The sequence below is a fragment of the Orycteropus afer genome, unplaced genomic scaffold, assembly GCF_000298275.1.
Source record: "Orycteropus afer afer isolate SDZICR_OR568_19922 unplaced genomic scaffold, OryAfe1.0 scaffold00412, whole genome shotgun sequence".
In the NCBI taxonomy this organism is placed as follows: domain Eukaryota; kingdom Metazoa; phylum Chordata; class Mammalia; order Tubulidentata; family Orycteropodidae; genus Orycteropus; species Orycteropus afer.
In genome coordinates this window covers 2,275,540-2,289,410 of record NW_006921999.1, presented here as the reverse complement: position 1 = coordinate 2,289,410, position 13,871 = coordinate 2,275,540, and the positions used below count along the sequence as shown (strand labels likewise).

The 13,871-nt window shown below is 36.5% G+C and overlaps 1 protein-coding gene across 1 annotated transcript; it reads right to left on the bottom strand.

Annotated features, from left to right (window-relative positions):
- Positions 1-12,136: 12,136 nt before the first annotated feature.
- On the bottom strand, positions 12,137-13,132 carry LOC103208108 (olfactory receptor 5K3-like). Its single transcript, XM_007953783.2, has one exon. The coding sequence runs from the start codon at positions 13,106-13,108 to the stop codon at positions 12,137-12,139; it is 972 nt and encodes a 323-aa protein (XP_007951974.1). The 5' UTR covers positions 13,109-13,132.
- Between the last annotated feature and the right edge of the window lie 739 nt (positions 13,133-13,871).

Genomic DNA, 13,871 nt, shown 5'->3' with positions numbered 1-13,871 from the left:
CATAAATTGTTCTGGTAGCATAGTGCTTAAGGCACTTGACTGCTAACCAGAAGCCTGGTGGTTCAAACCCACCAGCCACTCCTTGGAAGGAAGGGTTGGCCAATCTACTTCCATAGTGATACCATCTCAGAAACCCAAGGATGGGTTGCTATGAGTTGGATCTGAGTCGACGGCACATAATAACAGCAACAACAAATAAGATAATTTAGTAGGGAAATTATTATTGTTTAAAATAAAGAATACATTTTTTTCCCTCATTTTCAGCTGGTCCAGACCAAGGCTGCACATATCTGAAGAAAAGAGTGCCATAGAACAAAGAGAGAAAGAGCAGATGAGCACAAAATTGGAGAAGGCTTTGCTGCTGCTCTTTTCAGACTTCTAAGATATTAAAGAGGACATAAGAGTAAGTGATGATGGTAGTCACAAGAATGAAAGATTGTATAAAGACTCCCACTGACATTGAGTTGATAACAACTCATACTGACCCTTTAGGACAGAGTAGAACTGCTTCATGGTGTTTTCAAGACTATAAATCTTTACAGAAGCAGACCAACCCATCTTCCTCCCATAGAGCACCTGGTAGGTTAGAAACACTGACTTTTGGTTAGCAGTCCAATGCTTTAATCTCTATGCCACTACAGTTGTATAAACACTGTTGTTGTTGTTAGGTGCTTTTGAGTTGGCTCCAAATCATAGTGACCCTATGTACAACAGAATGAAACACTGCCCAGTGGTGCACCATCCTCACAATCCTGGCTATACTTGAGCCATCATTGCAGGCACTGTACCAATTTATCTCTTTGATGGTCTTCCTCCTTTTTGCTGACCCTCCACTTATGAAGCATGATATCCTTCTCCAGGGAATGGTCCTTTCTGACAACATGACCAAAGTAGGTGAGATGAAGTCTGGCTGTTCTCACTTCCAAGAAGCATTCTGGCTGTACTTCTTCCAGGAAATATTTGTTTATTCTTCTGGCAGTCTATATAAAGGCAAGACATATAAAAATCAGGAGCATATTAACTAAAGTATTGGTACAGAAAGTCTTGAACAGTTGTAAAATTTCACAGTAGAAATAATATATTATGTTGTACCTGCAGGATGTTAATCTAAATAAGAAACCCACATATATCATGAAATGAAAAAAATCAATAATACATGAAGCACCTAATAATTGAATAAAGGAGATGTTGAACATAACCACTGGATAAAGTAAGGGGTTACCTATGGCTACATAGTGGCCATAAACTATCACAACCTCAGAAGAAAACGTTCTGTGTTTGCACTTGAACAAAAAAAAATATTATTTGGTGATGCACTCAAGAAGAATCATATGATTCTTGAGTAAGGAATTCATAAGCATCTTGGATATCATCTTTGAAGATGATGTACAATCATCTTCAAAGGCTGAAATGCCAAGGTGTAAGTACATGGGAATGTAAGGTAGGGATCCTTCCAGATGAGAGCAATAAGGTCAATATTCCCCACCATGTGATGAAGTACATCACCAAGAACAAGGGGATGTATGGCTCTGAAGAATTTATAAATCCTGTGAGAACAAACTACATCACTTATATCCCATTTTCCTCCATTATACCCACTCAGGCTCATCACTGCAATGAGCAGGTAACTGAAAAACATAATCATAAAAGATCATGAAAATAATGACATCTTCTTTAGAAAAAAAATGTATCTTCAGTGTTTCTCTATCCCCTTTAATCAGAAGATTTTAAAATTTAGCTTTTTCCATTGAGTAGGCATTCTTTATGAGTCCCTGGGTGATGCAAACAAGCACTGGCTTGGTAAACAAAAGGTTGGAAGTTTGAGCTCACCCAGAGAATCCTCAGAATAAACACCTAGCAATCTGCTTCCACAGGATCACAGCTATTGCAAATCTTATGCAGCACAGATCTACTCTGAAACACATGTGTCACCATGTATCAGAACTTACTTGACAGCAACTAGATTTTGTTGTTTTCTAAAATATTATTTACTAATGAGAGCAACATTTTTTGTTGTTGTTTTTATATTTTAAAGTATTCTTTACTAATGATAAACATTAGGGAAAGTTTTCCAAAATTAGGGGATAAAAAGATTGAAAGATTTCATGGCTTGAATAAGAGGAATGGAGTTAATTTTTAGTCGGAAAAAAATAATTTAATAAACATTTTTTTTATTTTAAAAATAGAAATAGAAATAAACTATTTAGATATGATAAATATTTGTTATCATAATGAACATCAAACATGCTAAATAGTACACATCTCCCTTCAAGTTACGGATAGACAGCAATGCCCACTCTGACAATTAATACACAGTATTATCTTGTAAATTCTAATAATCTAAGATATTAAAGTGATATAATACATATTATAAAATTTTAAGATATAAGTTCATATTTTAATATCATATTTTTATAATTAAACAAATAACATTAGAGCTATAATAAATAGTGGAAGCAAGAAGTACACAAAATCACTAGATATTTATTTATTCAAGCAATGACCAAATTAGAACTAAATAAGAAATACTTCAATATAATAGTCACAATTTTAAATATATTGAATTTTTTAAACAATATGTAAAAAAAATTTAAACAACATGAAACTGAGGAGAAACAGCTGCACACATCCATTAATAATCAGAACATGGAATGTACAAAGTATGAATCTAGGAAAATTGAAAGTTGTCAAAAATGAAATGGAATGCATAAAGATTAATATCTTAGGCATTAGTGAGCAAAAATGGACCAGTTTTTGCCAGTTTGAATAAGACAACCATATTTATATACTATGCTGGGAATGACAAAATGAGGAGGAATAGCATGGCATTCATCATCACAAAGAATGCTTCAAGATCTGTCCTGATATACAGTGCTGTCAGTAATAGGATAATATCCATAGATATACAAGGAAAGCCAGTTAATATCCCTATTGTTCAAATTTATGCAACAACCACCAAAGCCAAAGATGAGGAAATTGAAGAATTTTTTCAACTTCTCCAGTCTGAAATTGAGCAAACATGCAATCAGGATGTGTTAATTATCACTGGTGACTGGAATGCAAAAGTTGGAAACAAAGAAGAATCACCCCTAGCTGGAAAATTTGGCCCTGGTGATAGAAATGACATTGGAGATCATATGATAGAATTTTGCAAGTCCATCAACTTATTTATTGCAAATACTTTTTTCAACAACACAGATGGCAGCTATACATGTGGACTTCATCAGATGGAGTACACATTAATCAGAATGACTACATCTGTGGCAAGAGGTGATGGAGAAGCTCAATATCTTCAGCCAAAACAAGGCCAGGAGCTGACTGTGGAACAGACCACCAACTGTTCTATGCAAGTTCAAGTTGAAGTTGAAGACAATTAAAACAAGTTCACAAGAGCCAAAGTATGACCTTGATTATATCCCTCCTGAGTTTAGAGAGCATCTAAAAAAAAAAGATTTAATGCATTGAACAACAATGATTGAAAACCAGAGGAATTGTGGGATGACATCAAGAACAAAGAAAGCAAAAGGTCATTAAAAAGACAAAAAAAAGAAGAAAAAACCAAAATAGACATCAGAAGAGACTCTGAAACTTGCTCACAAATGGAGTAGTTAAAGTAAATTAAAGAAATGACAAGATAAAAAGATTGAACAGAAGATTTCAAAGAACAGCTCAAAAAGACAAAGTCAATTATTATAATGAAATGTGCAAAGACTAGAGTTAGAAAAAGAAAAGGGAAGAACACTCTCAGCATTTCTCCAGCTGAAAGAACTGAGCACAAAATTCAAGCCTCAAGTTGCAATATTGGAAGATTTTATGGGCAAAATATTGAGTGATACAGGAAACATCAAAAGAAGATGGAAGAAATACACAGAGTCACTGTACCAAAAATAATTGGTCATTATTCATCCATTTCAGGAGGTGGCATATGATCAAGAACCAATGGTATTGAAAGAAGAAGTTAAAGCTGCACTGAAGGAAATGATGAAAACAAGGCTCTAGGAATTGATGGAATAACCATTGAGATGTTTCAACATACGGATGTCACACTGTAGGCACTCACTTGACTATGCCAGGAGTTTTGGAGGACAGCTACCTAGTAAACTGACTGGAAGAGATCCATATTTGTACCCATTCCAAAGAAAGGTGATCCCACAGAATGTGGAAATTATCGAACAATATCATTAATATTGTACACAATTAAAATCTTACTAAACATCATTCAAAAACGGTTGCAGCAGTATATTTACAGAGAACTTCCAGAAATGCAAATTGGATTCAGAAGAGGATGTGGAATGAGGGATATCATCACTGCTGATGTTAGAAGGATCTTAGCTGAAAGCAAAGAATACCAGAAATATGTTCACTTGTGTATTATTGACTATGTAAAAGTATTTGACTCTGTGGATCATAACAAATTATGGATAACATCAAAAAGAATGGGATTTCCAGAACACTTCATTATACCCATGAGGAACCTGTACATTGACCAGGAGACTGTTATTCAAACAGAACAAGGGACTCTGCATGGTTTAAAATCAAGAAGGGAGTGTGCCAGGATTGTATCCTTTCACCATATTTATTCAATTCATATGCTGAGCAAATAATCCAAGAAGCTGCACGATATGAAGAAGAACATGGCATCAGGATTGGAAGAATAATTATTAACAACCTGCGATACACTGATGACACAACTTTACTTGCTGAAAGTGAGGATGACTTGAAGTACTTACTGGTGAAGATTGAAGAATATAGTCTGCAGTAAGATTACATCTCAATATAAAGAAAACAAAACTCCTCACAACTGGACCTATAAGCAGCGTTACGATAAATGGAGAAAAGATTGAAATTGTCAAGCTAAACTGCTTGAGTGTTATTATATTACTTTAATCTGTCTCTGAAGTCTTTATTCAGTATCATGATTATACTTTCCTATTTCTATACCATATATTCCATGGGATGGCTTTATGATTTAACAGCATCATTGAATACTTGAATTTTCTCGTTCATTCTTTCTTATTATACTAAAAATATTTTTATTTTTTATGAATTTTATGCTTAAAAAAAAAAAACAAAAAACTCTCAAAGCCCCTAAGCAGTCAATCAGAAGTGTTTCATCCATGTGAGGGAAGTGTGATTCCTCTGTGCTCAGTAGCTCTCATGCTTCTCCTGTGGAGTCCACACAGAGGGGAGATTTAAATGGCCCAAGCAGGGCAGCCAGTAAGCCAGATAGGGTGGAATACACATGGCCGTGGCATGACAGCCTTGCCCAAGTGAATGACCTCTGTGGTCCGGTATGCACAAACCTGCACACGTCCAGTTGGATCTGACACTTAGCGACCCCCTCCTTGGGTTTCCGAGGCGGTATCTCTATGGAAGTAGATTGCCCCATCTTCTTTCAGAGGAGTGGTTGGTGGGTTTGAACCGCCAGCCTTCTGGTTAGCAGCCAAATGCCTTAGGCACTAGGCCACCAGAGCTCCCTATTTTATGTTTATGCTAATTAAAAGGCAATTAGGATATTAATTGAAAATAATTTCAATTCTACTGTCATTTCTATAATACTAAATCATCTTATCAAAGAGCAAGTTTTATCCTTCTATTCCTTCAGAAAAAGGAGCTCTGGTGGCATAGTGCCTAAGACTTTTGGCTAACCAAAAGGATGGTGTTTCAAACCCACTGGCTGCTCTGTGGAAGGAAGATGGGGCAATCTACTTCCCTAAAGATTTATCACCTTGGAAACCAAATGCAGGTTGCTATGAATCAGAATTGACTCAATGGCAGTGAGGGTTGGGTTTTTTTTTTTTTTTTCTTTACCTTCAGAAAGTACATGCTAGATTTTGATAAACTGTTGTTCTCTTAATATGTTGTTGTTATTGTCCCATGCCATCGAGTCATCTCTGACTCATAGTGACCCCATGCACAGAAGAACGAAACACTCCTTGGTCCTTAGCCAGCTCCACAATCCTTGCTGTTGTTATGGGTTCACTTTAAATTAATAGCCATAAATGTCCACTTTTGGGTAATAGAATTTTATTTAGGCTAGCCAACTGCAAAGAGCTGAAGTGCGCTCCTATGCTGCAGCAACAAGTCTGATTTTAGGCAGGCTTTATAAAGCAGGCAAGCAAGCGATAATACAGAAGCTGAAGCTGCAGTTTCAAGGTCTTAGAGTAGGTGCTTTAGCACAGGCATTCATCGAGGGGTGAGGGGAGTTAGTTTGATAACCACCCCAACATAGGTATTCTAACACAGGTGTTCATTGAGGGGTGATTTAGCTGCTTTTATGTGCTTAGGAGGGAGGAGAAGAAAAAGACAAAATGGGCACTCCTTAACTCACTGGGAGTGGGAGCAGGATGAGATGTTTACTTCAGCCACATGAAATGGAGTTTTAGCAAGATATTGCCAGCCATAGCTGGACATTACAAAAATAGAGTTACGAAAAGGAGTCACTTACTCACTATACCTGAACTAATTGTTGTAGCCACTGTGTCAATCCATCTTGTTGAGAGCCTTTCCCTCTTTCATGGATACTCCACTTTACCAAGCATGATATCCTTCTCCAGGGAATTGTTCCTTCTTACAACATGATCAAAATAGGTAAAACAAAGTCTGTCCATTCTTGCTTCCAAGGAGCATTCTGGCTACACTTCTTTCAGAACAGATTTGTTAGTTCCTTTAGCAGTCCACGGTACTCTCAGCATTCTCCTCCAGCACAACTAAAAACTCTTTTTCTATCTTCCTTATTCATTGTCCAGCTCTCACATTTATATGAGGTGATTGAAAATACCACAACTTGTGACAGGCACACGTTAGTCCTCAAGGAGACATCTTTGCTCTTCAGCACTCGAAAGAGGTCTTTTGCAGCTGATCGGCCCAATGCTATGTGTTGTCTGATATCTTGACTGCTGCTTCCAATGGTGTCGACCGTAGAACTAAGTAATATAAAGTCTTTGACAACTACAATCTTTTCTCCATTTATTGTGATGTTGCTTATAGGTCCAGTTGTGAGGATTTTTGTTTTCCTTATATTGAGATGTAATCCACACTGCAGACTGCATTCTTCAATAGTCATCAGTAAGTGCTTCAAGTTGTCCTCACTTTCATCAAGCAAAGATGTGTCATCTGTGTATCGCAGGTTGTTAATGATTATTCCTCCAATCCTAATGCCACGTTCTTCTTCATATCGTGCAGCTTCTTGGATTATTTGCTCAGCATACGGATTGAATAAATATGGTGAAAGGATACAATCCTGGCACACTCCCTTCTTGATTTTAAACCATGCAGTGTCCCCTTGTTCTGTTTGAACAACAGTCTCCTGGTCAATGTGCAGGTTCTAATGAGTACAATTAAATGTTCTGGAATTCCCATCCTTTCCAATGTTCCAATCTCTTGGTCTATGTACAAACTGTGCATGAGCACAACTAAGAGTTCAAAAGTTCTTATCCTTTGCAGTGTTATACAGTCTAATGCCTTTGTATACTTAATAAAATACAGGCAAACATCTCTCAGTGTTCTCTGTTTTAGTGAGGATCTATTTGACATCAGTAATGATATCTAGCTGAAGCCCAAAGTCGAGGGGCTTTCACCCCTCCTGTAGAGCCTGGCACTTTAAACTTGGACTTCTAACCTCCAAAATTGTAAGAGAATAAACTCCTGTTTGTTCAAACCAATCCATTTGTGGTATGTTCCTGTCAGAGTGGTACTAGGTAACTAAAATGGAACATAGTACGGAGAATGGGGTGCTGCTCTAACAGATACCTAAAATGTGGAAACAGGAGTGGAATGGAATGTAACATTCACCCAAAATCCCTGCACAGAGACAATGGCAGAGAGACACTGGCAGAAGCAGATCGGCATTAGACAGATGCAGGCTCACCAGCCCAAAGAGGAGAAACCTGGACGTCATTGGGTAGGTAGCTTCCTGGCTGAATGGGTTGCCTTCAGGCATTAATTGGTAGAAGAGACTGGCATGAAATGGAATAACAGGTTGGCTGGCCCACAGAGTGCTTTGGGGCAGAAAGATTCCTGGCTAAGTGAGTTGCCCTTGGGCATTCATTAACAGAAGTGGAGAGACCAAGGAAACTGGAAGCAGAGCTACCTCAGCCTCAAGGATAGGACCATGGCCTTTGGGGTTGGAACCACCACAGCCTCCTAGGTTCCAAAGAGTTAGACCTTCACCAACTTGATTCTGGAGTGTGGGACTGCTCATTCATGTGAACCAGTGGGATGGAGCCATTAGCTGCTGCCGAAGAGTGTGGAGGTAGGGCTGCCATGCTCAAGAGGTAGAGAAACAGGGCCCTCTAGGCCAAGGGGGTGAGGTCACCACTCAGAAGAACTAGGTTACTGGAGTCACCCAGTGAAGGAGATCTGTACAGGTGCCAGGTTGAAAAGAGATGGAATTGTGGTAGTTAAGTTTGTGTGTCAACTTGGCTGGGCCTGGTTAAGTGTCTGGGCAGCTGGATGTAGTTATTCCCCATGATGTGACTGGCAATCAGCTCCATGGTGGAATCTGCCGTGAGAAGCTGAGTAGCTGCTTTAGGGATGTGATCTACTTCCCATATATAAGGAGGAACTTTGGGATTGGTCTCTAGCTTTTTGGTATGCTTGTACCCTCCATGTAGCCAAGTTTTCATTTAGCAGCCTTTTATGCTCTCCCAATCTTGGGAATTTTAATATATTTGAATCAATGGCCTGCCATGTAGTTTAGTAACATCGGGACTGTGTCATTTTGTTTGTTGACCTTGGGTTTGTCAGCCTCAGCAGCCAGCAGCTGCCTGAGTAAAGAGATGTTTCTAGCTTCAGTGCAAGAAGCAAGGCTGAAGCCCAAAGTTGAGGGGCTTTCACCCAACCCCTAGAGCCTGGCACTTTAAATTCAGACTCCTAGCCTCTGAAATTGTAAGAGAAAACACTCCTTTTTGTTTACGCCATCCCATTTGTGGCATATTCCTGTCAGAGTGGCACTAGGTAACCAAAACACCTCCTTCCATGTCCTCTTCTGAATCCAGCTTGAATTTCTTGCATTTCCTGTTCTTGTGCTGCTGCTACCATTTTTTATTTATCTTCAGCATAACAATTTTACTTGCATGTGATATTAATGATATTGTTCAATATTTTCTGCACTCTGTTAGATCATTTCTCTTTGGAATGGGCGTAAATATGGATCTCTTCCAATCCTTTGACCAGGTAGCTCTCTTCCAAATTCCTTGGCATACACAAATGAGCACTTCCTGTAATCAATTCACATATTGAAACATCTCATTTGGTATCCTGCCAATTCTTGGTGCCTTATTTTTTGCTAATGCAGCTTGGACTTCTTCCTTCAGTACCATCAGTTCTTGATCATACCTCCTGAAATGGTTGTAGAATTACCAATAAATTTTTTGCAGTATCTTTGTGTACTGCTTCTATCTCTTTTTGATACTACCTGTGTCATTCAATTTATTACCCCAGAATTCTTCAATATTCAACTCACAGTTTAAATTTTTCTTCAGTTCTTTTAGTGTGAGAAATGGCAGGTGTGTTCTTCACTTTTGGTTTTCTAACTCAAATCCATTGCAAATTTCTCTTTCAAAGGAGTGGTAGTACTGTATATAAATAACAAGAAAAATGACAAGCCTCTTTAAAAGAGTATGAAAAGGACATGAAAAGTTGATTTTAAGAAAAATGTGAATAGTAAATGAATATATGAAGAATATATAAACTCACTAGCAATCAAAAATATGAAAAAAGACATCATTTAGTCATGAAATGTTTATTGAAAGTCCACACACTGTTTTAAATCCTGGTAATATAAAATCAGATATGACACAATTGATACGTCCAAGAAGATAATAGGCTTTCATTTTATTATACAACAGTTTTAATTTACTAGTTTTCTTTTAAAATATTGTTTATATAAATGAACCCTTTCCTTTCTTAGAGTCTTCACCAATTTCAGTAATACCACCTGATATTTGAATTATTGCCATTAATTAGTCTCATTGCTTCTATTCTTTCTTCCCAGTCCAGTGTCAAATCAGTTTTCTAACAGAAATCATATTACTCTGCTAGTGGAAAGACATTAGTGTTTGATGCTTCTAAGATAAATTCAGATTCTCTAATGTGGCATTTAAAATTCTCAGGAAATGGATCCATTTCCACCATTACTTTTGACACTCACCAACAACTTTCACCAATAGCTCTGCCAATTTTCTACACCCATCCTTCATCTCCCTCATTCCCTACTACCATTGTTGTACCATGTTGTAACACTTATTTCCATAAATGTTGACTCTGCTCAAGCTTTTATTCTTGTTTTATCCCCAAAATAATTTTTCCCACCATTTAAACTTTTCTTGTTTCTGATGCTACTTAATAACTAAATACCTCAGCCTACACTGATGTCCATTTTCTGAATTCCAAACACATGTTATATATGCAACATAACTTAAAATTCTTTGTGTATAATTTACATTACTTTTTTCTCCATATGTATGTGTCTAATTTCCTTATTAGATTTTTAAGCACTTTGAGATCAATTGTGACTTAAGTTTCTGTGAATGAAGCTATTAAACAGTATATTGAAAAAGCCATCATTAATTGAAATCATTACTCCATTCCAGGTAGCTCCATGAATGTAGACAAGCTACTGAATATTTCAAACTATGAATTTTTTATTATGGAAAAGTATGAAAAATAAGGCCATGTCATTGGTAAGTAATATATAGAAGGGCCTGGTTTTATGTGTGCAATTAGTGGGTTATCAGTAAGCCATTTTTTTCTTTCATATTTACACATTTAAGTGATCAATAAATACATTTTGTTGTTTGTCTTTTCATGATTTTCACTTTTTCTGCCGTGTTTATGGTGATCAGTGTCTCGAGCTTGCTCTTAATTCTAATAATATACCAGTAATTTATGAGTGCAGTTTATTAAAAATAAGACAAGTAACGCTCTCTGGGGAAAAAGACTTGAATTAGTTGACAGCTTTGGGAATTGCACTGTCATGCATCATGGACAACAATCAAATTATGTAAAATTATTCAAATCATGGAACAGGAATTTCAACATAAATAGCAATATTTTAACTACAGATTTACATGTTACCATTACCCAAGCACTCTATTTCAGAGAATTTGGCATGAAAAATGACTAACATCAAAGATAAAGGTGTTTTTGACTTGACAATATATATTCTGTATGTATCCATATTCCAACATAACTTAACAAATGAAAGAAAGCTGAGAATCAAATTCAAGCGCATAGTTTATTCTGATACACCTCAAGTAATATATGAGGACTTGAAGTACACGTGATTGTGTAAGATTATGCTTAGGGATTCCATGTATTTCTCCAAAAAGATCTCTTTAAAGTGTTAGAAAGCAAAAATGTCACGTTGTTTGCACCTGACCCAAGTCACAGTATTTTAAATAGCCTCAAATACATAAGAAAGTTGGATCATGAATAGGAAAGACTGAAGCATTTGAGTTATTATCTTGGCAAAAATGCAAAATATACCGTAGAGTGCCATTAGAAAGAAAAGATCTGTCTTGGGAAGAAATAGTATTAGAAAATTCCTTAGAAGTGAGAAAGGCATGACTTTGTCTCTTGTACTTTAATTAAGTATTTTATTGAGAGAGATCAGTTCCTGGATAGGAATATCATGCTTGGTAAAGTAGAAGGTTAGAAAAAAGAGGAAACTCTCAGTAAAATGGATTGACACAGTGGCTACAACAATGGGCTCAAACATACAATTGATGTGAGGATGGTGAACAACCAGAAAGTGTTTCGTTCTGCTGCCCATAGCATCACTGAGTCAGAACAGACTTAAAAACACCTAACAACAACAATAACCACAGAAATAATACCTTTATACACTGATTTTTATTCCCCAGATTGGTTGAATATGTTGAGCATTGTGACTAATTACACACTGACACAAATTGTGACCTTAGTCATTTAATTCACTCTTAAGAGACTCTCATAGTAATTTAGAATTTGGAACATATGTCAATAGAATTCTCCCTTTAAGAATTCATTTAATCATTTATACAATATTTGACTTAAAATTCATCAGGGTTTAGTAATTTAATATTTTATATACAAAGTGGTCATTTTCCATTTTCTCAGTATCCTTGACTTTGAAAATTTTATCTAATTAAAATTAATTTGTCACAGGGAATGATATTTGTTTGATAATGTTATGAAGTTTCCTCTTTTTCATAGTTCTTTTCATAGCATTTATTACTTCCTTATTTCTTAGACTATAGATAAAAGGGTTTAAGAAAGGAATTACTATGCTATAAAAAAGAGCACCTGGTATATCTTTATCATTTTCCTTAAGCGAATGTGGCCGAATGTACATGAAGAGAAGAGAACCATAGAACATTGAGATAGAGAGAAAGTGAGATGCACAAGTAGATAAAGTTTTGCCTCTTCCTTCTTTGGATTTCATTTTGAAAATGCTGAAAAGGATGCAATAATAAGAGATTAACACTATGGTTACAGTGGAGATTTGAATTGACCCTGAAAGGATAAGAAGCATCAGTTCATTGATATAAGGATCAACACAAGAGAGTCTGTATAATGGAAGAACATCACAAAAAAAATGATTGATTTGATGAGATCTACAGAAGGTTAACCTTAATAAAAGTACTACATGAATAGTGGATTGCAGGTTCCCAGCTATGTAGGCCCCTATTATCATCTGAATGCAGAGCTGCTTGGACATCAAGGTGTGGTACTGCAGAGGATTGCATATTGCCACATAGCGATCATAGGCCATTGCTGCCAGGAGAAAGCAGTCCACACCTTCAGCAAGGCAGAGAAAATAAAATTGTGCCATGCATTCATAGAGAGAAATCATTCTGTCCTTGGAATAGAAGTTCTGTAACATCTTGGGGGTAATGGCACAGGAACAGCAGGAATCCATCAGAGCCAGGTTTCCCAGAAAGATGTACATGGGTGTGTGAAGACGGCGCTCCATGAAAATCAATGCCACCAAACCAAGATTCCCCACCATGGTGATCAGATAGATAGCAAAGAACACCACAAACAGAAGGGTCTTCAGATCTGGATGATCAGTAAATCCTGTGAGGATAAACTCAGTTGTCAATGAGTGGTTGTCCCCAGTCATCTCTGGTTTCTCTATTAAAATAGGAATTATGTAGAGATAAAATTCTAATTTACAGTGTGACAATTTTTCCCTTTGAATTTCTCTTGGACAACAGGGAGTGGAGACACTTTTTCCATCTTTCCCTGCTGTTTCTGAAATAAGGCACTTAGACTTCTAAGGAGCATTAGTTCCTCAAAGTGTCCTTTTATATAATCTAAAGGGCTAAAGGTCAGGATTCATAAGAATATTTTCAAAATTCCAGGGTATGCTTGCAGCAAAAAGGTTTGGGTACAAAAATTTATACAAAGATAGTGAGCTAGATTTAATGTCTCAAATATTTCAATGTCAGTTTTGTATTGATTATTCTTAAATGTATTTAAAATCCATTTTCCATTCATTATCCCAGTGGAGTTAATATTTTAAAATAGTGTGCTATAGATGTGTTACATTTATAATACTGAAAGTGAACAAATATCACTAAGTATTAAAGAGGGGACAATTTAGTTACTTTGGAAAGATGGCATGCACTGATTTCCTCAAAAAGTTAATTGCTGTCTATCATCTTCATATTCCTACTAACCATTCTGCTATAATAGAGCCATTTTTTTTTGAGACTAGAAAATAAAATGTTAATATTTTTCATCTTTATATGAGTACTTTGCATTTTGATCCTTAAGAGTCTTCTGTTCTCCTTATATTATGAGATGTGGAGATCATATTCCAATAATTCTGACCATGTTATGAGACTTGATGAACACCCATTATGTATCTTGTCCATTTATTC